Genomic DNA, 24,194 nt, shown 5'->3' with positions numbered 1-24,194 from the left:
AATGTTTCTATATATCTGTAACCTTGTTATGGGCTAAGGGGGTCCAGCCTGAAGGCCAGTTAGGGGGGGATTTGGGGTGAGTGCTTATTTGTGCCCTGGGTACCCCTGGAACTATAGCGGGGTGACTGTTACCCCAATGTTTCTATATATCTGTAACCTTGTTATGGGCTAAGGGGGCCCAGCCTGAAGGCCAGTTAGGGGGGGATTTGGGGTGAGTGCTTATTTGTGCCCTGGGTACCCCTGGAACTATAGCGGGGTGACTGTTACCCCAATGTTTCTATATATCTGTAACCTTGTTATGGGCTAAGGGGGTCCAGCCTGAAGGCCAGTTAGGGGGGGATTTGGGGTGAGTGCTTATTTGTGCCCTGGGTACCCCTGGAACTATAGCAGGGTGACTGTTACCCCAATGTTTCTATATATCTGTAACCTTGTTATGGGCTAAGGGGGCCCAGCCTGAAGGCCAGTTAGGGGGGGATTTGGGGTGAGTGCTTATTTGTGCCCTGGGTACCCCTGGAACTATAGCGGGGTGACTGTTACCCCAATGTTTCTATATATCTGTAACCTTGTTATGGGCTAAGGGGGCCCAGCCTAAAGGCCAGTTGGGGGGGATTTGGGGTGAGTGCTTATTTGTGCCCTGGGTACCCCTGGAACTATAGCAGGGTGACTGTTACCCCAATGTTTCTATATATCTGTAACCTTGTTATGGGCTAAGGGGGTCCAGCCTGAAGGCCAGTTAGGGGGGGATTTGGGGTGAGTGCTTATTTGTGCCCTGGGTACCCCTGGAACTATAGCGGGGTGACTGTTACCCCAATGTTTCTATATATCTGTAACCTTGTTATGGGCTAAGGGGTTCCAGCCTGAAGGCCAGTTAGGGGGGGATTTGGGGTGAGTGCTTATTTGTGCCCTGGGTACCCCTGGAACTATAGCGGGGTGACTGTTACCCCAATGTTTCTATATATCTGTAACCTTGTTATGGGCTAAGGGGGTCCAGCCTGAAGGCCAATTAGGGGGGGATTTGGGGTGAGTGCTTATTTGTGCCCTGGGTACCCCTGGAACTATAGCGGGGTGACTGTTACCCCAATGTTTCTATATATCTGTAACCTTGTTATGGGCTAAGGGGGCCCAGCCTGAAGGCCATTTAGGGGGGGATTTTGTACCCCTATATATCTGTAACCTTTCCCGAGCCTAGTTGCAGTTACCTGTGTGGCTGGGCAGATTGCTTTGCTAAGTACCAATTCCTGGTCACATCCTGGTTGCACTATGGGAAATACCCACTCCTGTAGCTCATATTGTTCCTTTTATCATGTTTCCAGCCGCTCATTCATTCACCTGAAATCCATTTGGCAGGGGGAAACCATATTATTTGCCCGTCTTTCAGATCCGAGGTGACACCCGGGGGTTATAGTGTAGGCACTAGTACTACCATGTCTTTACCGTGGGAGCCAGATGAAGCCGGGGAGACGTCTCTGGGACCCCAGCCACTAGATGCCTTTATATATTTATCCTTTATGTACAACGTGGGGGTTGTTATTACCTGCTCTGTAGATCACAATGGATTCTGACAGAGTCTCTTTCTCTCTCTCTCTCTGCAGTTTCATTGATCCTGGAGTTTTGTTTCCGGAGACAGAGAGTCGCCAGTTAAGGACGGAGATGCAGCCCCCTCCCCAAGCTGGGCCTCCAGGCATGGGCGGGCCCCCTCGCATGGGAATGGGCAATAATGCCTACTGGCGCAAAAGGGGACCCAATCCTGTATCATCCGCTTCTACATCGGTGCAGCCAGTGACCGACCCTTTTGCCTTTGGCCGGATGACCCCACAAAGTATGGCGCAGGGCAGTGCCCCGACAGGAAACCCACTGATGGCACCGAGTCCGTCCCCGTCGATGTACCCTCAGCCCGTTCCTGTACACGGATCAGGGGCCGGAGACCAAGGGCATGTGTCTCCCCCATCACTAGTAGGAGCCGTACCACAGCCCGTTGCTAGGGGTGAGATGTATACCAGTGTATCTGCCCCGTCGGCAGCAAGCGCCCCTTTTACCAACTACCCAGCAGCCGCGCCTATTGCCCAGCCCGGACTTGGTAACATGCAGACTTATCAGAATACGGCGAGTGGACTTGAAAACGCCTTTGTGCCGGTGCAAAGCAGGGCCCAGTCAGCCCAAGGCTTATCTACTGCCCCCTACTTTGCCCCTGCACCGTCTCAGCCAACTAGCGCTCCCTGGGGGTCCTTACCAAATGCACCTCCTGTCTCCAATCAGAACTTCCCCCTTCCAGTTCAGCAACAATCCCATAATTCTCCTTATTACTCCCCCCCTTATTTAGAAGTCTCTAATCTGGCACCTCAGGCAAGCGAAACTGGGGCACAGCCAGCACAACAGAGGGCAGCGCCAGGGTACTACCCACCTACCAGCGTCTCCAATCCTACCTTTCAGCACAGCAGTTCACAACCCCCCAGTTTAAACCCGACAGACTATATGCATGGGCAGAATCCTGAGCAGAACTGGTTCAACCAACCATACAAGGATCAGCGGCACCCACCTCTGCCAAGTTCTAACCCGGTACAATACCCGCCTCCGCAGCAGCCCGAGCCCCACCAGGAGGTGCCTAGTGCGTCTGGTCGAGTCTCAACCAATGCAGACTCTGGTACTATATCAATGTTTTTTAAAGGGGAAGAAGAAGAAAATGTGGAAATCGTTTCTTCCGACCAGCAGAACGCATCTATTAAAGCGGACCTTGGTTCTTCTCATTACCAGAACGCCGGATATCAAGGTGTGTCTTCTCTACTGCCGCAGCCGACAGTCAGCAGTGGCATTCCGGCAATGACACCGATCACTTTAGCGTCTGGCGTTCCCCACGTCCCCTCATCTGCCGGCAATGCCACCCATCCGCATTCAGCTTGGAGGCAGGACACCCTTCCTCTTCGCGATAATACGGCTAAACCCAGGGAGATGCCCTACGACAACGTTGAAAACATCGAGTGTGTTCAGAACCAGGAAGTTCTCCCCAACGAGCCCAATCATTTTAACCCTTATCCTCCTAATGTAACTTCCGATGCGTACCGATACGGACCAGTGCCTGGGCCCCCTCTACCAAAGAACGTTAGCGGCCATCCTGAAGTGGGTCCCAACCTAGAGACACCTGACACGGTTGGTTGTCCTGTCCGACCCGATAGCGTCTCTTCAAACTATAGCAACCTGAGTCTCAAAAGCCTGCCTGTGCCAACCCGGTCACAAGAGCATGCTGGGACTTTTATCCAGAAGGAGAGCGGCAGGCTTGAGGGTGACTCCTCCCACAGTTTCTTTAAGCAAATTGATTCGTCCCCCATGACAGGTGACGCTGTAGGGCAGAATATGGGTCAGCACAAGTTCCACAGCAGTTTATCCCAGCCGCCAACTCCGAGTCCTCCTAAACCCACAGGGATCTTCATGACAAGTGCAAACAGTTCTTTCGAACCAGTAAGATCGCACAGCATTGGTTTGAAACCATCGGACGCAGACCAATCGAAAATGGGTGGAGAGGGGCATAAGGTTCTACAAAACGCCTCTATCCCGGTGGCTTCCCCGGGGAACTTGGAGCAACCTCCGGATAATCTGGAAACCATATTCTTAGGCAAACGGAACTCTCACGGAACCGTTACCAGTAACGGGAGCCTGTTCCATTCTGTCGGGGAGCCCCCATTGGATAACGTATCTCTACTGCTCGACAGGCGTCCGTCATCCAGGGCGCAGGGGTCTAGCAAGAAATGCGAGAGCCCAGCCACCACCCTGTGGGCTCAAGGAGAGCTTCCGAATTTCGGAGGGAATGTTCTGTTGGCTCCTGCGGCTCCTTCGCTCTACGTGCCCCCTAAACCCCAAACGGAAATAATTCAGCCCCCCGAAGACGGGTCGTACGATTCCCGTGCCGGCGGAACCGACCCGGGGAAATTTCAGGCTTCTCCGGAAGAACAGATCTCTTCGGAAAACCTGGAGAACCCTCCGAAGATCGGAGACGAGGAGCAGCTGTCCTCACAGGCAAGTTCCGGTTACGCCAGTTTGCTGTCGTCGCCACCCACCGAGGCACTGCAGAACCAGCCCGTGCTTATTGCCCAACCCAATAAGACCTATAATTTGGCACAACCCATTAATTTTTCATTGTCTTTACCGAATCAGGTGAAAAACGTTAATTCGCTTAAGGAACCGGGAACAGCCGAAAAGCAGGGTCCCCAGAGTTTGCCTCCGGCGGTGGGGAATTTTAGCTCCAATGAGAATGCTCCGTTTTCCCTGACTCAAGGCCGACCCGAGGTTCCTAATCAGTCTAATTATAAATCTGCGGCTCCTAATGATAAATTCTCTGAATCTCTCCCCAATCAGCACTCTGTTTTGCAGCGGCAATCGTCAGCCAATCAAGCGCCCCTCAATTTAGCAGCGGAAAGCCAAAAGGTGCCGATGGGCGAAAACGCCACCGTCGACTTTGCTAATAAAACCGCGATTCCAACCACCGCTCCAATGGGGCCGCGTTTCCCTGCCAATCCCAACTGCCGGCCAAGTTACCCAGCGGAGAAGAGCGGCGCTCTAGATTTTACAGTCCCTCGGGCGCCGCTCAGTTCCGTCGCCAATAACGTTGCTTTGAGTAACAGTCAGCCGGTTGCCGGAGGGCCGCTCGTTCCTGGGCAGCCTGTCGGAGCGCAGAATGGTCAGGCCGGCTTAGACATTAACAAGCAGGGTTTCTACCAGCAGGTCACTAAGGATGGCCCCCCGCAGCAGCCTGCTAAGGATATTCCACATCACGGTGGGGTGGCCCCGCAGGAATACATGGTCCCTGCCTCTCATCCGTTACCCTTGGTCCCTCCTGCACAAGCACCTCCAGGGGGTAAACCCGTATCTTACCCTCTCCAAGCTGAAAGCCAAGTTCCAGCTTCTCAGAACCCTATCGGCGCTCCGTATAACAGCGCACCAGAACCTGCACCCAAATACGGACCAACTGAACAGCCCCCCTATCCAGCTCAGCCTGTTCCTTCATCATCAGCCCCAGTGAACCTCAACCACACAGCAACCTATCAAGAGCAGCCCAGGCCTCCCGCCTCCCATACCCCACAGCAAGCTGATCCCTATTACTACTACAGGTCTTATGGTGCGTATCCACAGCCGTACGGGCAGCCTTACCAACAGGTGGATCCTAGGGCTGCGCCTCTTTATTATCAGGTAAGGAATCATTTGTACCTTTAGGGACTGGCACAGGGTAGAGAAGTCTATTTGGCTTGTTCCATGTTTTAATAATGACTGTTTTGAACCCCGACGGTGCTCATTGTGCATCATTGTACAGTGTGAGACCTGGTAATGTAAGAAGAACTTTTATCCCTAATGTGGGCATGATTTTCTGATGCCATTGGAGTTTAGGCCAATTGGAATTGTTGTAACTGAGACCGCCATGTTTTTATGAGCTCCACGAAGCTCAGTTAATAAGGGTTGGGGCTAGGGCCAAATCAGTAACCTCAGGTCTACCCTGTGTTGCCATTGGGCAAAATGCTTTGCCTACTAAAGTAAGAGGGCAAACTGGCTTCCACTTATTCATTTATTTGCCAGGCTCATATATGAATGGGGCGTATTCCCACTCTCGATAAGGGTAAAAGGTGAGGGCTAGTGGCGCCGGACTGATAGAGAGTAAAGGAGGGCTGGCAGAGGTGCTAGTGTGTGTGCCAAAGCAAATGCCACATCTGATTGGTAGGCAGAGGATTATGGATAAGCTTCTTTAAACAAGTGGGGGTTGGTAAATGCATTTATATCATGATTCGTTTATCATTAACATGTGTTGCTATTTGTTTCCCTTGCTAGGGGGCGCTATTTGTTAGCTCTGGCAATGGGAAACCCATTACAGCTTTGACATTAATTTTGCAGGACCCCTATGGAGCTTACGACCCCGCCTACAGGCAGTACAGCGGTACCGCGTACGCAAACCCTGGCAAGTACCCATACCAAGAGCCGGAACGTCCCAGTTCTAGATCCAGCCACTGCTCCGATCGCCCCTCCTCAAGGTAAGGGATACCGGTTCCAAATCCCCCCTACTTCCTAATGGCGCTTGGTTCCTCTCCGAGGATAACGGAAATCTTCATTGTACCCGTGTCCCGTTCTATTGCAGGCAGGGCTATAGCAGTAAGAGCGACTGGAGTGGCTACTACCCGGGGTATTACCAGAGCCAGTATGATTATGCAGGTATGTGTTTCCCCCTCTCCGCTGGTAACAATGGTATCTTCTTAATGTACCTGTTGTAATGCTATACCTGGGGCCCCCACAGACCCCGCCCGCTGGGACCGCTATCCCGCCGCCTACGACCCTGGCTATAGAGACCCCAGGAGCAACTACTGGAACTATATGTACAACAGCCGCGATGACGCTTACCAAAGGAACGTGCCGGCCGCTTATACCAGCAGGTTAGCATTATTTTATCAGTGTGATTTCCCACAATGCACCTGTAGTTTATATTTTGGATATCGTCCAATTACTGAGTACCTCTGTTTAATAGGTATGATGTGTATGAAGACCGCTGGCAGTACGACCCTCGCTACGTCGGGGGCTTCGATGACGAGCCACAGAGAGACCTTGCAAAGGACGACTTCGACCGGCGCAGCATCCACAGCGAGCATTCCGCCCACAGCATGCACAGCGGGCGGAGCAACCACAGTCGGAGAAGCAGCTTCAGCTCCCATTCTCAGCACGTGAGTCAGGTGACCCTAGCGCTACCAGTCAGTCCGTTTCCATCGGCAACCGCTGAATTATAAAGGTTCTGTTTCCCTTTACAGAGCCAGATCTACAAAAGCCAGCCGGACCTGACTGCCAGCGCGTATGAACCCCAAATACAGAATCCACCCCTCAACGAGTATTCCTACGGCATGTACCCCAATGACTACAGCGCCCAGCAGGGGCTTGATAACTACTCCTACGGATACCCCAAGGCCACGGAGTGGCAACCTGTAGAGCAAGGTACTTGGGCTTTTAAAGGGGAACTGTCATCAACGTAACTGGGAAGCAGTTATAATGGCTTACTTCCATTTTGAAATGGTTACTAACGGTTACTGCTTCTTTTTATTGGTAATTTGGGTTTTAAATAGGGATGCACCGAATCACGGATTCGATTACAGATTCAGGCCAAGTCCAGCCTTTTTATGAACGGTTTGGTTTCAGCCGAATCCACGGTCCCGGCCGAACCGCATCCTGGTTCGGGATTCAGCAGAATCCGTCGGGGTGGGTTCGGTGCATCCCTAGTTTTAAACCAATGTTTTATTTTTTAGTGCCTTCGAGGCCGTTGACTCCAGAGAAGTTTGGGAGCCCCCACGTCTGCGCCAGGTTCGGACCAGGGGGTCAGCTGATAAAGGTGCTCCCCAACCTTCCTTCAGACGGGCAGCCGGCCTTAGTGGAAATCCACAACATGGAGGTAGCTTTGCAGTTTGTTTCCTGCCGCGAGAGCAACAGGCCCCGCCTCCTGTAGATTAATACTGCGTGTTTTCATTAAATGGATATATTTGTCGTTATACAGGTCGTTATGCAGAACAGCGCAGAGCAGGAACAGCTAAGAGCTTTCCCTGGACCTTTAGTGAAGTGAGTGTTGCCGATGTTTGATCAAACAGGTTCAACCTCTTGCAGCAGTGCTCTGATAGGCGGAGCCTCTCTGCTGAGACAGTGCCAGCATTGGACTGATGGTTTGTGCTCTCCGCCCACAGGGATGAAACTCACAAAGTCGACGTCATCAATTTTGCCCAGAAGAAATCCAAAGAGTGTTCCCAGAATGAGAGCCTGCTAGACCAAGAGTCCGCTTGCCTGGTCTGGGACTTCATCGTGCTTCTGTGCCGACAAAACGGGGTGAATATGACCGATCCTGTTAAAGGGGACGTACACCTTTAAATTAACCATTAGTGCAACGTCCACATTGATATTCTTAGGCCTTTTGCAATTGGTCTTTGTTTTTTATTCTTTGTGGTTTTTCGGTTATTTAATGTTTTGTTTCAGCAGCTACCTGGTTGCTGGGGTATTGTTAACCTTAGCAACCAGACAGCGGTTGGTATGAGAGACTGGAATACGAATAGAAACATAAGGGATAAAAAGTAACAATAATAAAATTGTAAGCGCACAGGGTAATCATTTTTTTGGCTGTCAGTGACCCTCTTTAGACAGAGGAGGCCAATAAAAAATAATGACCAATTGCAAAGCTGCTAGGGAATAGGACTGAAAATGAACATAAAGGTGAACTGCCTCTTTAAAGGCCATTTAACATCAAAATGACGTTATAATGCAATTTAAGCCAATGACTTCTAATAGAAGTAATGTGGCCCCTCCCCTTTCCCCTCGCTGATTCCCAGACCGTCGTAGGGACCGATATCGCCGAGCTCCTCTTGAGAGACCACAAGACGGTCTGGCTGCCCGGGAAGTCTCCCAACGAAGCCAACCTGATCGATTTCAGCAACGAGCCGCTGGAGCAGCGGGAGGAGGAGTCGGGGGCCTCCCAGCTGTCCTTCCTGACGGACACCCTGCAGAGCACCGGGGAAGCGCTAGAGAAGGAGACAGAGCGCTTCAGAGAGCTGCTGCTTTTTGGCCGTAAAAAGGTGAAAGAAATGTAGCGCTCGTGGTGATATCCAGCCGGCTGGGGCAGGGGGGGCAATGGTATTTTGGCCACACTGGTCAAGGTACCATACACCTGTTTCCTTAGAGTGAAGACACACAGAGCTACTTAATAGCAGTTACTTAACACAGCTACTGTTGCCACAACCAACTTTTTCAAAAATTGTGGCTACTAATTGCCGTGTGTCTTCACCCTTCTGGAAATTCCCTGCCATAAACATCATTGAGAATTGTCTATTAAAGACACTTAATTATGAGTAAATGAACAGCATTGTCTATTTTAGTAGCCGCGACAAGTAGCTGCTACTTGCAGCTCCGTGTGTCTTCACCAAAGCATCTCCAAAGCAATGCAAAGGGCTTTTCACCGGCAAGTGGTTACTTGCCCGCGATAGCAGCGATATATTGTGGGGGCAAGTAAGTTGCTCCGTGGGTTCTTGCCCTACTAGTAGCAGCTACTTGTGGTGGCTACAGAAACAGACAATGCTGATCATTTACTGATAATTGTCCCTACATGTGTTTTAGCAGAGGCAATTCTCAATATTGTCTATGGCAGGGGATTTTCTGGTGTCTAGTAGCTCCATGTGTCTTCACCAAAGCATCTCCAAAGCAATGCAAAGGGCTTTCCTCTGGCAACTTCTATTGTTGCCGGCGGAAACCCTTTTAGGAGTGGTTGCTTGCCCGCGATATATTGTGGGGGCAGGGGATTTTCTGGTGTCTAGTAGCTGCTACTAAGTAGCTCTGTGTGTCTTCACCCTTAAGCAACTCCTTGTTTCTGTCTCAAGGCATCCCTTAGCCAGCCCCCATGCCCCGAGTGTACTTCTCAGAATGCTTTTCAAAGCCACATGTACAGCAGCACCATACACTAGGTTGTACCCACATATAAATTGCAGAGCTCTTACAGAGATGTCAATCTGTTGCATTTCCCAGGATGCCTTGGAATCAGCCATGAAAACCGGCCTGTGGGGCCACGCTTTGCTCCTTGCCAGCAAAATGGACAGCCGAACGCACGCCAGAGTCATGACAAGGTAATGCCCCCTTAGGGGTAGGTGTATCTTTGTGCCTGTTTGCTACACAATTCTCTTGTGACTGAGCAAGAGGTTCTGCAGCAGCTAGTTTCTTTCCCCAGGGGTGTTTCACCTTTAAATTAACTTTTAGTGTCATGTAGACATTGATATTCTGAGATAACTTGCAGTTGGTCTTCATTTTTATTTTTAGTGCGTTTTGTACAGCACCTTTCCAGTTTGCTATTTCAGCAGCTAATTGGTTGCTAGGGTCTTATTTACCTTAGCAACCAGACAGTGGTTTGAACGAGAGATCTGGATATGTGTAGCAGAGGGCCGGGGTAATAATATAAGCAGTGAAAAGTAACATTAACAATAAAATTGTAGCCTCACAGAGCAATAGTTTTTACCTTCGGGGGGTCAGTGACCCCCGTTTGAAAGTTGGAAAGAGTCAGAAGAGAAAGGCAAATAATTAAAAAACTATACAAAATAAATAATGAAGACAAATTGCAAAGTTGCTAGGAATTAGCCATTCTATAACATACTAAAAGTTAACTTGAAGGGGAACCCCCGCCCCTTTAAAGTCCACTGTTTGTTAAATACGACGCTGTCTCGCTGCATGGAAGAATTTAATTTGTTAATTGTCTGTTTCTCCCCCCCCCCCTTCCTTCTAATTGTAGGTTTGCCAACAGCCTTCCAATTAACGATCCCCTGCAGACCGTGTATCAGCTCTTGTCTGGGAGAATGCCAGCAGCAGCCACGGTGAGTTGCTAATTGAGCAGAACGGGAGCGAGGCGTTATTTTTAGCCGGAGCGACAGAGCTCCACGCGTTTCACATCCACAATCTATATCCATACGTATATATATTACAGAATGTCTTAGCATGGCGAACTTTGCCTTTGTATTAGACAAACTGGCGTGTTTGGTTATACTTACCCTTTAATGGAACATCTTTGCGTATAAAAGCTGACGGGTCTCTGTTGATTGCAGTGCTGCGGCGATGAGAAATGGGGCGACTGGCGCCCTCACCTGGCCATGGTGCTGTCCAACCTGACCAACAACGTCGACGTTCCCACCAGGGCCATGACGGCAATGGGCGATACATTAGGTAAGGCTTTAATGGGTCGGGCTACCGTCTGACTGACGTTGGCTACTCACTTCTTGAGTCGGTGGCATTTATGTTGCCAGGAACAGCTCTTAGGAGTTTATTTTTTTAGGTTGCTAGGGAAGCAGGAACCCCAGCAACCGCATAGATCAGAACTGGAGGGTGATATATACAAGCTTGACCTGGGCTTATTGGGAACTTTCATGTTTAAAGGGGATCTAAACCCAAGCATAAAGCCGCCCCGCCTTTATATTTAATAACATAATTACATATTCAGGAGAACGGACCAATGACAATGCTGTTGAACAGCGCTGTCAGCCATCTTGCTCACTAAGTCTGATTGTCTCTTCCAGCATCTCGGGGACTGTTGGACGCCTCGCACGTCTGCTATTTGATGGCACAAGTCGGCTTTGGCATTTTTACCAAGAAATCCACCAAGTTGGTCCTCATTGGATCCAACCACAGGTAAGGCAGCACCCAGGCACGGGTGCAATATTGATGGCCCTGTTTAATGTGCTGGAACCCAATTGGTCATGTCCCCTCCGTGTAAGCTCCTCCCTTTCCTGAAAGCAATATTTCCCTATATCTGTGCCATAAAGGAAAGAAAATAACTGACAATGACGTGCGTTTTCCTTTCCCCGACCAGTTTATCATTTGCCAGGTTTTGCACAAACGAAGCCATCCAGAGAACCGAGGCCTACGAGTACGCGCAGTCGCTAGGCACCCAGTCCTTCTCCCTCCCCAATATACAGGTAGGTGCCATGAAGCTCCATGTTGCACGGCCCCCCCTATACTCCATTCTGCTATTCACAAAGGGACACTGTGTCTTTAAATAACCCTTGTTCCCTACCTCTTCCCCTCCCCCACATTCTCACTGGTTCACCCCAAAACCTATAGCTCATACCATATTTCCCTTGACTCTATACGTGCCCTTTTGTCTATCTCTCAGCTTATCCATTTTGTATAACATGACATTGAAATGGAAACGGAGCTTGCCTATTGCTAAGGGAGCTCCTAGGCTGATTGGTTGCAGGACTGGGAGGGGTTAATGCCTCTCACTGACTTCCGCAGGTTTACAAGTTCATCTACGCCTGCCGGTTGGCGGAACACGGATTATCCGCGCAGGCCTTCCATTATTGTGAGGTGATCTCCAAGACCGTCCTGAGGCACCCGTCGTGCTACTCCCCTGTGCTTGTCAGCCAGCTGCTGGAGGTGATGCCTGGGTGGGGGGATCTATCTATCTATATCTGTCTGTCTCTCTGCCTATCTCTCTTATCTTTCTGTCTGTCTATCTCTATATCTTATCTATCATCTTTCTTTTTATCTGTCTGTCTATCTACCTATCTCTATATAATTGTCTGTCTGTCTTATCTATCGGTCTGTCTATCATCTGTCTCCATCTATCTATCTGACCATCTATCTATATCTGTCTGTTTCTCTGCCTATCTCTCTTATCTTTCTGTCTGTCTATCTCTATATCTTATCCATCATCTTTCTTTTTATCTGTCTGTCTATCTACCTATCTCTATATAATAGTTTGTCTGTCTTATCTATCGGTCTGTATGTCTATCATCTGTCTCCATCTATCTATCTGACCATCTATCTATATCTGTCTGTCTCTCTGCCTATCTCTATATAATCATCTGTCTGTCTGTCTGTCTTTCTATCATCTGTCTCCAACTATCTATCCATCCATCTCTCTATATTGGCCTATCTATCTTATCTGTCTGTCTATCTCTATATCTTACCTATCAGCTTTCTTTTTATCTGTTTATCTGTCTCTATATAATCGTCTGTCTGTCTGTCTTTTTTTTTAATCCATCCATCATCTGTCTCCAACTATCTATCCGTCTATCTCTCTCTCTTTATATTGGTCTGTCTCTCTGTCTATCTCTATCTTATCTATCATCTTTTTTTTATCTATCTCTATATATATATATATATATATATATATATATATATATATGTATATTATCTATCTATTTATCTATCTCTCTCATCTATCTATCTGACTCTATCTATCTATCATCTATCTATCTATATCTATCTATCTATCTATCTCTATTATGTACATTATTATCCCATAATAAGGTATGGGTAGTGCAGTGACCAATAGCAGAAGGTGAATAATTGCCTTGCACTCTAGGTCTCCTCCCACCTGAGGTTCTGCGACCCCCAACTGAAGGAGAAGCCGGAACAGGAGTTATTTATCGACCCCCCGTGGCTGCAGCACCTGCGCACCTTGGATCAGCAGATGAAGGTATTGAGCTGCCCGGGGGTGTGGGGCATACACGGGAATTGAACCCTGGTACCTACCTACATGCCTGTACTTGTGGGCAGTGCCCCCCCCCCCCCCCCCCCGACGTATGCATTGGCCCTGCAAGTGTTCTTGTATTAAAATCCGTGTATAGTTCTTGTCATACACAGAGGAGCCAGTTTTAATTTCCGGGGGTAACGCCGGTTTATTTCAGAAATTGCTTGTTTCCCAAAAAAATGCTTTCTCCCCCCCCCCATCCCTTTTCCTTCCTAATATTTATTTCATTTTATTTCCAGCATGGTACTGTGGTTTATGACACGGGCAGAACCACCCCGCAGCAGTTTGCCTGCAGTACCCCAAGCTCGGACATGGACCATGTCAGCCAATCAGATGGTGCAGGAACAGCCGCTGATGTACCAACTCATACAGACAATCCTTTGTTGGCCAGTCTCCTGCCCAACATGATGCCACCTGTACAAGCTGTGCTAGTGCCCGCTGGTAAGTAGTCTGCTTTATTGTATGTTTTATTTCAGCTTAGTTATTGCCCTGTACTAAGCACAATTCAGCAGGAACAGCCCCCTAAGTTTGCTCATAGCCTGTACAGAGAGATACCATAAAACTATGGCACATAGGGATTCCCCTGTACTAAGCACAATTCAGCAGGAACAGCCCCCTAAGTTTGCTCATAGCCTGTACAGAGAGATACCATAAAACTGTGGCACATAGGGATTACCCTGTACTAAGCACAATTCAGCAGGAACAGCCCCCTAAGTTTGCTCATAGCCTGTACAGAGAGATACCATAAAACTGTGGCACATAGGGATTCCCCTGTACTAAGCACAATTCAGCAGGAACAGCCCCCTAAGTTAGCTCATAGCCTGTACAGAGAGATACCATAAAACTATGGCACGTAGGGATTCCCCTGTACTAAGCACAATTCAGCAGGAACAGCCCCCTAAGTTTGCCCATAGCCTGTACAGAGACACCTTCAATCTCTGCCAGCATAGGAAGTTGCCTGCTCTTTGGAAACTGTTGATTTTTATGTGCCATCATTTCGCATTCTGATAATGAATGTTTCCTTTCCAGGTCCTGAAAATCCAGCACCCATGTATCCTTCCTACCCAGGGAATGATCCCTCCCACCCAGGTACCCCTCAGGGTCTGGCTCCTTCATCTGGACCTCCAACTCCAGCTACAGCTCCTGGTTTTGTGCCGTTTGGTGGGGAACAGGCCCCTATTTATCCACCTGCCCCTCTTCAGCCGTACCTGCCCCCACCCCAGGCAGCAGACTATGCACCCCCCATGCAGATGAATCAGGATCCAGGTGAGCCAAGCCTTTGTGTGGGCTACTTAGCATCATCCATTAAAGGGACACTGCCATGATATTTATGGGGCACTTTTTATCTGTAAGTGACACTGTTACACAGCAAATAATTCCCTCTGCCATTTAACCTTTTATTCTTGTACCAACAAATGTATTTGTAGCTGTAATATTGGTGTGTAGGCGCCATCTCAGTGCATTGTGCCTGAGTCTGAGCTGCTATCTTGCTCCTTTCCCATTGTTCTGCTGATTGGCTGCTGGGGGTGAGGGGGGGGGATATCACTCCAACTTGCAGCGCAGCAGTAAAGTGTGCCTGAGTCTGAGCTTTCAGCCAGTGCTACACATTAGAACTGCTTTCAGCTAACCTATTGTTTCTCCTACTCCCATGTAACTGGAGGAGTCCCAAGCCGGACTTGGATTTCTTACTATTGAGTGCTATTCTGATACCTACTGGGAGCTGCTATCTTGCTCCCTTCCCATTGTTCTGCTGATCGGCTGCTGGGGGTGAGGTGGGGGGGGATATCACTCCAACTTGCAGCGCAGCAGTAAAGTGTGACTGAAGTTTATCAGAGCATACTTGCCCTGTGCACTTCCAATACTAAACTCCATATTGTTCTCATGTTTGCAGGACTGCAGAGGATTCAGCAGAATTCCCCCACCAAAACTACCTTCCACGATCCCGAAGTTGATTTCTACGGAGTGATGGCAAAAATGGTGAGAGCCTTTCTATTTCCCACGTTAGTTTAAGTTGCCCTTGAAGCATTAGGGAGCACAGCAGTTGTGACCGTTGAACTGCCTAAGAGACGCTCTCACCCCATCAGAGTGCTCTGGGACATTGATGGCGCTCTCTTTAGTTTGCGTTTATACTTTGCCCTTTTCTTTCAGGGCCCCGGGCAGCGATCACGGACGGTGTCACAGTCCTCGTCACACATGGTAATTCCCTTCCGCTCCATCAGTATTGACATGATTGTTTGCCCCAGTGTTAGCATAAAGGGGTAGTACACCTTTAAATTAACTGTTAGTATGACGTAGAGAAAGTTATTCCCAGACAGTTTGCAATTGGTCCTCATTTTTTATTACTTGCGGTTTTTGGATTATTTAGCTGTTTGTGCAGCAGCTCTCCAGTTTGGAACTTAGGCAGCTGTCTGGTTGCTAGGGTCCAGTTTAACCTAGCAACCAGGTAGGTTTGAAAGAGAAACCGGAATATAGATATAGATAGAGATAGATATATGTATTTAGATATTTATATATCTATATAGATACAGATATAGAGAGCGAGAGCAAGCTATGTATATATAGATAGAGAGAGAGAGAGAGAGAGATACATAGATATAGATATATAGCTATAGATATAGATAGATATAGATGATATAGATAGATATAGATATAGATAGATGATATAGATATAGATAGATTATATGGATATAGATAGCTATAGATATAGATAGATGATATAGATATAGATAGATTATATGGATATAGATAGCTATAGATATATAGAAATAGAGGAGGGTCTAAATAGAAATATAAATAACAATAACAATAAAACTGGAGCCTCACAGAGCAATAGGTCTTGGCTGCCGGGGTCAGTTATCCTGTTGCTAGGCCTCAAATTACCTTAGCAACCATGGAGTGGTTTGAATGAGAGACTGGAATATCAATAGGGGAGGGGCTGGATAGAAAGATAAGGAATAAAAAGTAACAATAACAATAAAACTGGAGCCTCACAGAGCAATAGGTCTTGGCTGCCGGGGTCAGTGACCCCTATTTGAAAATCTGGAAAGAGGCAGAAAAGAAAGGCAAATAATTCAAAAACTATAAAAAGTAAAAAAATGAAGACCAATCAAAAGCTGCTAAGAGTAGGCCATTCTATAAGATACTAAACATTAACCTGAAGGTAACCCAACCCCTTTATGTTGCCCATGGCAGATTTAAGTTGTCAATTCAGATTCTTTAGATCAAATCTGCAGCTTATCTGCCCGTGTATGGGACCCCCTGATTGCCCTTTAGAGGGTCCCATACCCAAAAATCGGCAGATACCGATTGGGCAGGCTTGATTTCCCTTTTCGGGTCAAGGGCGTCATTAACTCTTTGATGTCCTTTTCCTATCCCCTTCATTGTAATGCGATTGTATGGCCAAATCTTAATGTATATGGCCTTTAGCCTGGGAGGGCTGGGTACCTATATGTTACTACCTGCCTGTCTGATGTTTCCAACCTCCATTTTCCTCCTGTATCTAGAGACGGACACGGACAACCTCGGAGTCCTCTACCCACTCCATCGGGTCGGGGCGCAGAAGCTCCATGAGCATCCAGCCATCGCCCCCTCCTATCCCCGAGGCAGACAGGGCAGAAGAGAAGAAGGAACACAAACCTCGCGGCCCATCCCAAGGAGTAAGTCCTTTGCCTGTTTGTACTTAGACGGCAGTTAGTTCTTTGGACTGGCAAAGCAAGGGGGGCACCCTATGCCAGCTTGTTATATTGGGAAAGATCCGGGGGCCACTGGTCTCTATGGGATTATATGGCTTTGTTTGTTGGGTCTCTTGCTCCCTCTGCTGTTGGGTTTAGGGAATTACTAACACCAGTGGTAACAACTGTTCTGCTCTGAGCTTGGTAATGGGCTATGAAGGGGCAGTGCCAGGGCATCAGATAAAGGATCGGTTGGCACCAACATGGGTCCAATGAATAAGGGTAAATAGATAGTAAATGTCTAAGGCCCTCTGCTCAGTGCAGAACAGTCCAATTGAAACTCCTTTCACTTCCCTGGTTCTTCAGCAAAGTCACAGGGTAAACCCCCATATAATAATAGTATATATAATAATAATAATAACTCCTCCTTATCCGTAGGCCTGAGACATAAGCCGAGTAGGGGGACCAGGGGTGGTGATAAGGGTAAAAAAGCGGCACAGTGATCCGTCGGTGCTTTACTTCTTCCTACAATGATAGACTGATCCTGATCCCCGTGTATCTTTAATGATTTTTTTAGAGTGGTAGAAGTTGGTTTCCCCTGAAATTTGGCTGGTTGATGGGAAAAGGCAAGAACGAAGCGCACTTACCTGATGACAGGAATAAATCTGTAAGGACCTTTGTTGTTTAGTAGCTCCGCGCTCACTCTGTATCCCCTATCAGCTGCTCTCGGCCTCTCCGGTGGTGCCCTGCTTGGATACCTACCCCACTACTTACCTGTAAAAGCTTATATTGCCCCCCTGCCTTCTGTCCCTTGCTTTGCTTCACCCGGCCAATCACAGTGCAGTACGTTTTATTATAAGGAATTACCCAGAGTGCTCAGCGTCTCCCTTTCTTTTGTTGCAGATTGTGTGGGATGAGAAGAAGCAGAAGTGGGTGAACATGGATGAACCAGAGGAAGAGGTGAGCCGGTGAATATTGGGGTGGGGGTACCCTATAAATATACCCGGGGGTACAGGTAACATAACATCCCAACTCTCTTTCAGAGCAAACCATTGCCTCCGCCGCCACCAGGGATGCTTAAAAAGCCTCAGAGCACCCCAGCTGTCCCAGGGGGTCCCCCCAATCCTTCCGTCAATGTATTCTCCATCAGAGCAGGTAATATAGCTCAGGTGCTAGTACGGTCAGGGCTGCCATTGCTGGGGGGTACTGCTTTCAGGGGCCCCAAGGCAAAAAAAACCCCCAAAAAAACCAAACAGGTTTTCAGGCCAATAAAGGGGGTGGGGCTTGTAAAGGAGTGGGTGGGGTTTGGATGGGTGGGGTGGGTTTATTTATGAATGGGGTTTGGTTTTTCATGAAAGGGGCTTTGTAACAAGCCCCACCAATCTGGGGGTCCATCTGACCAGTGGGCATATAATTGATATAATTGGGCCCCCATGGTGCCTACTCTATTGCTTTGGGAGAAAGGATAGAACCTGATTTAATACCTTTTTTTCTGAAGTTGACCTGGGTTAAAGTTGTTTAACTTTTAGTATGATGTAGAGAGCACTATTCTGAGACAATTTGCGATTGGTCTTCATTTTTTGTTATTTGTCATTTTTGAATTATTTCAGTTTTTGTTCAGAAAATTTCTCATTTTAGCAGTTGTCTGCTTGCTAGGGTTCAAGTTACCTTAGCAACCAGGGAGTGGTTTGAATGAGAGGCTGGTATATGAATAAGGGAGGGGCTGAATAGAAAGATAAGGAATAAAAAGTAACAATAAAACTGGAGCCTCACAGAGCAATAGGGTTTGGCTGCTGGGGTCAGTTATCCTGTTGCTAGGGCTCAAATTACCTTAGCAACCAGGGAGTGGTTTGAATGAGAGACAGGTATATGAATAAGGGAGGGGCTGAATAGAAAGATAAGGAATAAAAAGTAACAATAACAATAAAACTGGAGCCTCACAGAGCAATAGGTTTTGGCTGCCGGGGTCAGTTATCCTGTTGCTAGGGCTCAAATTACCTTAGCAACCAGGGAGTGGTTTGAATGAGAGACTGGTGTATGAATAAGGGAGGGGCTGAATAGAAAGATAAGGAATAAAAAGTAACAATAACAATAAAACTGGAGCCTCACAGAGCAATAGGTTTTGGCTGCCGGGGTCAGTTATCCTGTTGCTAGGGCTCAAATTACCTTAGCAACCAGGGAGTGGTTTGAATGAGAGACTGGTATATGAATAGGAGAGGGGCTGAATAGAAAGATAAGGAATAAAAAGTTACAATAACAATAAAACTGGAGCCTCACAGAGCAATAGGGTTTGGCTGCCGGGGTCAGTGACCCCCATTTGAAAGCTGCAAAGAGAAAAAGAAGGTAAATAATAGAAAAACTATAAAAAATAAATAATGAAGGCCAATTGAAAAGTTGCTTAGAATTGGCCTTTCTATAATATTTTACCTTTAGGTTAACTTTTAATCTGTTATAGAATGGCCTATTCTTAGCAACATTTCAGTTGGTCCTCATTTTATTTATTTTTTTCTATAGTTTTTGAACTATTTGCCTTTCTCTTCTGCCTCTTTCCAGCTTTCAAATGGGGGTCACTGACCCCGGCAGCCAAATCACTATCGCTGTGTGAGGCTCCAGTTTTATTGTTACTTTTTATTACTTATTTGTCTATCTAGACCCTCCCCTATTCAAATGTGTCTCCTTTTCCAATCACTGCCTAGTTGCTAGGTTAAACTGCACCCTAGCAACCAGATATCGCCTGAAATTCCAAACTGGAGAGCTGCTGAACAAAAAGCTTAATAGTTCAAAAACCACAAATAATAAAAAAAATCAAGACCAATTGCAATAGCATTTTCTACATCTAAAGGTAGAGAAATGGCTTTAAAGGGTAAATCAGCCCTCCCTCCTGTTTTTTTATGATATTGGCAATTTTTTCACTTCGAATAACGTTTTTTTTTTCTCTTTCCAGCGGGGGCAAGAGGTCGTTATGTCGATGTGTTAAACCCGGGGGGTCCCCGGCCTACCAACTCTGTCCCTCCGCCTGCGGACTTGTTTGCACCTTTGGCCCCCATGCCCATCCCCACAAACCTCTTTGTCCCAAACGCAGGTAGGAATCTGAGTTCCCATACCATAGAGTGTGGGGTAGATAGTATCCCTGGCTTGGGGGTATCTGGATAACACGACTGCTTTCTATTAATGACAGTGCCGGAGGAAGCCCACCCTGCGGAAGCCAGCGGGGCAGAAATGGTACCAGCAGCCGGCCAGATGGGGCCCATTAACCCTCCCCAGGCGCAGGTACCGCTGCTGCTGCTTTTTAGCTTGTACTACCCCTTTAAGAGATTTAAATGGCGCTTATCCATATATTTTCTGTCTATTTCATAGTTGCCCGGTTTGACCCCTGGGTTGGATCAGGACGAGGGGCAAATGGGAGAGGTAAGAAGCAAAACAATGATACCCAGCTGGTGTCCGTTATCCGAGGAGCCCCATCCCCCCCCCCCCCCCCATTTAACCAGAACATGTAACATTAGAACTTTCATCTCCCTCATCCGGGTCCGGTTACTGTGTGTGAGTGTGCTGTGCTGCCTGCGCTCTAATGCTGGCCGGGCAGAGACCTTCCGTCACTATTTCATTCATTCCCTGCCTATCAGGGAAGTGCAACCTCCCAACTCCCAGCATCCCTTGCCAGCCTTGCTGGGATGTTGCAGTACAACAGCAGCCGCAGGTTGGCACTTTAAGCAGTTATATCGCCCCCCCCTTCATGTTCACCCTTGAGTTAACGTTTAGTATGATGTAGAGAGTAATATTCTGAGACAATTTGCAATTGGTCTTTATTTTTTATTATTTGTAGTTTTTTAATTATTTCGGTGTTTGTTCGGCAGCTCTCCAGTTTGGTTTCAGCAGCTGTCTGGTTGCTAGTAGGGATGCACCGAATCCCGGATTCAGGCTTTTTTTGATGGATTCGTTTTCGGACGAATCCGTCGTCTCGGCCGAACCGAATCCTAATTAGGCCAGATCCGGCCCCAGCGGAATTTACCTGCCCCATCCCCCGCTGAGTCCTCTCTCTCCGCTGCCAGTGGTGAGGACGCGGCGGGGGGGGGGGATGCGACCAGTCTGGGCCACAGTTTGATGACGATGGCGGTGACGATGGGGGGGGTAGAGGAATGCGACCAGTTTGGGCAACAGTCTGCCGCCGCCAACAGGGGGTGGGTTGGGTGCTGGTGATGATGGTCCAGCCCCCCAACAGTCTGAGGGGGCCTTAATACGGCCCCTTGGTTCAGAAGTTTGAGGTTAAATGGTCAGGGGATGGTTCAGGGCGGGTTCGGGGGTCCAGCCGAACCCAAAAAAGTGGGGTCCAAATGACCTTAGCAACCAGGGAGTGGTTTGAATGAGAGACAGGTATATGAATAGGGGAGGGGCTGAATAGAAAGGTAAGGAATAAAATGTAACAATAAAACTGGAGCCTCACAGAGCAATAGGTTTTGGCTGCCGGGGTCAGTTATCCTGTTGCTAGGGCTCAAATTACCTTAGCAACCAGGGAGTGGTTTGAATGAGAGGCGGGTATATGAATAGGGGAGGGGCTGAATAGAAAGATAAGGAATAAAAAGTAACAATAACAATAAAACTGGAGCCTCACAGAGCAATAGGTTTTGGCTGCCGGGGTCAGTTATCCTGTTGCTAGGGCTCAAATTACCTTAGCAACCAGGGAGTGGTTTGGATGAGAGGCTGGTATATGAATAGGGGAGGGGCTGAATAGAAAGATAAGGAATAAAAAGTAACAATAACAATAAAACTGGAGCCTCACAGAGCAATAGGTTTTGGCTGCCGGGGTCAGTTATCCTGTTGCTAGGGTTTAAATTACCTTAGCAACCAGGGAGTGGTTTGAATGAGAGGCGGGTATATGAATAGGGGAGGGGCTGAATAGAAAGATAAGGAATAAAAAGTAACAATAACAATAAAACTGGAGCCTCACAGAGCAATAGGTTTTGGCTGCCGGGGTCAGTTATCCTGTTGCTAGGGCTCAAATTACCTTAGCAACCAGGGAGTGGTTTGGATGAGAGGCTGGTATATGAATAGGGGAGGGGCTGAATAGAAAGATAAGGAATAAAAAGTAACAATAACAATAAAACTGGAGCCTCACAGAGCAATAGGTTTTGGCTGCCGGGGTCAGTTATCCTGTTGCTAGGGTTTAAATTACCTTAGCAACCAGGGAGTGGTTTGGATGAGAGGCTGGTATATGAATAGGGGAGGGGCTGAATAGAAAGATAAGGAATAAAAAGTAACAATAAAACTGGAGCCTCACAGAGCAATAGGTTGTGGCTGCCGGGGTCAGTGACCCCCATTTGAAAGCAAGGATGGAAATAATTAAAAAACTATAGAAAATAAATAATGAAGACCAATTGAAAAGTTGCTTAGAATCAGCCGCTCTGTAACATACTAAAGGTGAACTTCCCCTTTAGCGGCTCAGCCTGAGAGTGTGGCGCATGGGGCGGGGCTGTGCACGATAACGGAATTACGTTTTATTTTCAGTTTTGTGTGTGGATTTTCTTGCTTTTTATCCCCCCCCCCCCATTTTTAATTATGTTTTTGTAGCTTTCCCGATCTAGCTCTCTCAGTTCCTTATCCCGCGAAGTAAGCCAGCATATGGAGCAGGTACATGCAGCTGGCCGCCATTTTCCTTTCAATGCCAGAAAACACCTTTTTTTGGGGGGGTTGGGGGGGCTGTTTGTTTTACTAACCCTGCTTGTGCTACCCCTTCCTAATCCTATGAAGGCAAAGCCACCAGGGGGCGCTAGTGTAGCTGTTATACATGGTGTCTGCTGGAGAAGGGAACAAGGCAGTAAGTCATGGGGGATCTGTATAACCAAACACCTACAGCAGCCCTGTAATAATAATATATATGTCCGTCCTTCCAGCCTTCATGTCTCAGCCCCTCACTAATCCCATTAACACTGCACTGGTTCCAGCCTGCGCCTTGCCCGTATGCCCAGTCTGCTCGCACGTCCGCACTGCATGGATGGGCAATGCCTGTAACTGTGTAACATGTTCTGTGCCTTCTTCCCTAGCTCTCTGCCTCTCCTGGGATCTGCAACTTGTGGCTGAACTACAGCCTGCACCATCGTTATTCTTGTAGTTCAGCCTCCCCTCTACTCTGCAGCTGCTGATACGCAGCCTTGTGGCCCCGGGGATGCCGGTGGGATGTACCCTTATATATAAGCAGGGTTATCAGCTTATTGTGTGCCCAGAACATTCCTTCTCTGTATATTTGTATTTATACATATGGGAGGGAGGTGCCATAGTGTTTCCCTTAGACAGTACAGTATGGGGGTACAGCTTATTGTGTGCCCAGAACATTCCTTCTCTGTATATTTGTATTTATACATATGGGAGGGAGGTGCCATAGTGTTTCCCTTAGACAGTACAGTATGGGGGTACAGCTTATTGTGTGCCCAGAACATTCCTTCTCTGTATATTTGTATTTATACATATGGGTAGGGGGTGCCATAGTGTTTCCCTTAGACAGTACAGTATGGGGGTACAGCTTATTGTGTGCCCAGAACATTCCTTCTCTGTATATTTGTATTTATACATATGGGTAGGGGGTGCCATAGTGTTTCCCTTAGACAGTACAGTATGGGGGTACAGCTTATTGTGTGCCCAGAACATTCCCTCTCTGTATATTTGTATTTATACATATGGGAGGGAGGTGCCATAGTGTTTCCCTTAGACAGTACAGTATGGGGGTACAGCTTATTGTGTGCCCAGAACATTCCTTCTCTGTATATTTGTATTTATACATATGGGAGGGAGGTGCCATAGTGTTTCCCTTAGACAGTACAGTATGGGGGTACAGCTTATTGTGTGCCCAGAACATTCCTTCTCTGTATATTTGTATTTATACATATGGGTAGGGGGTGCCATAGTGTTTCCCTTAGACAGTACAGTATGGGGGTGGAGCTTATTGTGTGCCCAGAACATTCCTTCTCTGTATATTTGTATTTATACATATGGGAGGGAGGTGCCATAGTGTTTCCCTTAGACAGTACAGTATGGGGGTACAGCTTATTGTGTGCCCAGAACATTCCTTCTCTGTATATTTGTATTTATACATATGGGAGGGAGGTGCCATATAGAGCAGTAGTAAGCGGGCCAATAGCTGCAGGGCTAAAGTGTATATTTTTTGCACACAATAAATGATTAGTGGAGGGGAGGGGTGAGTAGAAGGGGTGCAATTTCCCATCTGACACCCCTCGGGCTGTAGCCTGCAGTATCAACAGTCAGAGTAAACAAAGTCCAGTAAGGAAAATAACCTGAATATTTTTTTTTATTATAGGCTTCTGCTAATATGGCCCCTGCCTCCGGCCCCCCACCTACTGGCGCCGTCCCCTTCTACAACCCCTCCCAGTTTGCACAAGTAAGTGGATTTTGGGAGGCCACGCCCATTCATGTGCATTATGTACGGTGTAACCAATCAGAAGAGGGGACTAGTGCAGGAAAGAGAGGGGATGGAAATTGTCCAAACCGATTGGCTGGGGAGAGGGAGA

The 24,194-nt window shown here is 47.7% G+C and overlaps 1 protein-coding gene across 4 annotated transcripts in view; it reads left to right on the top strand.

Moving 5' to 3' along the window:
- sec16a (SEC16 homolog A, endoplasmic reticulum export factor) overlaps positions 1-24,194 on the top strand; it is a 31,459-nt gene that overhangs the window by 3,482 nt on the left and 3,783 nt on the right. Inside the window, exons 2-31 of one of the 4 annotated variants that reach the window (XM_004916638.4) lie at positions 1,593-5,178; positions 5,872-6,008; positions 6,113-6,186; positions 6,269-6,404; positions 6,497-6,689; positions 6,774-6,954; positions 7,263-7,405; positions 7,508-7,569; positions 7,692-7,830; positions 8,328-8,570; positions 9,514-9,611; positions 10,268-10,349; positions 10,578-10,695; positions 11,046-11,157; positions 11,339-11,444; positions 11,764-11,904; positions 12,839-12,952; positions 13,246-13,447; positions 14,036-14,272; positions 14,898-14,983; positions 15,155-15,202; positions 16,510-16,662; positions 17,255-17,344; positions 17,581-17,637; positions 17,721-17,832; positions 19,622-19,759; positions 19,856-19,947; positions 20,035-20,085; positions 22,243-22,302; positions 23,984-24,064. In XM_004916638.4, coding sequence (XP_004916695.2) covers positions 1,651-5,178; positions 5,872-6,008; positions 6,113-6,186; positions 6,269-6,404; positions 6,497-6,689; positions 6,774-6,954; positions 7,263-7,405; positions 7,508-7,569; positions 7,692-7,830; positions 8,328-8,570; positions 9,514-9,611; positions 10,268-10,349; positions 10,578-10,695; positions 11,046-11,157; positions 11,339-11,444; positions 11,764-11,904; positions 12,839-12,952; positions 13,246-13,447; positions 14,036-14,272; positions 14,898-14,983; positions 15,155-15,202; positions 16,510-16,662; positions 17,255-17,344; positions 17,581-17,637; positions 17,721-17,832; positions 19,622-19,759; positions 19,856-19,947; positions 20,035-20,085; positions 22,243-22,302; positions 23,984-24,064 — 7,014 coding nt within the window. In that variant the 5' untranslated portion in view covers positions 1,593-1,650. The remainder of the gene's footprint in view (positions 1-1,592; positions 5,179-5,871; positions 6,009-6,112; positions 6,187-6,268; positions 6,405-6,496; positions 6,690-6,773; positions 6,955-7,262; positions 7,406-7,507; positions 7,570-7,691; positions 7,831-8,327; positions 8,571-9,513; positions 9,612-10,267; positions 10,350-10,577; positions 10,696-11,045; positions 11,158-11,338; positions 11,445-11,763; positions 11,905-12,838; positions 12,953-13,245; positions 13,448-14,035; positions 14,273-14,897; positions 14,984-15,154; positions 15,203-16,509; positions 16,663-17,254; positions 17,345-17,580; positions 17,638-17,720; positions 17,833-19,621; positions 19,760-19,855; positions 19,948-20,034; positions 20,086-22,242; positions 22,303-23,983; positions 24,065-24,194) is intronic. The other 3 variants (XM_002935232.5, XM_031891406.1, XM_031891407.1) reach the window with 3 other exon arrangements.

Source organism: Xenopus tropicalis, chromosome 8, assembly GCF_000004195.4.
Source record: "Xenopus tropicalis strain Nigerian chromosome 8, UCB_Xtro_10.0, whole genome shotgun sequence".
NCBI classification, from domain to species: domain Eukaryota; kingdom Metazoa; phylum Chordata; class Amphibia; order Anura; family Pipidae; genus Xenopus; species Xenopus tropicalis.
Note: the sequence above shows the minus strand (reverse complement) of the source record. Positions and strands in the feature narration are given on the sequence as shown.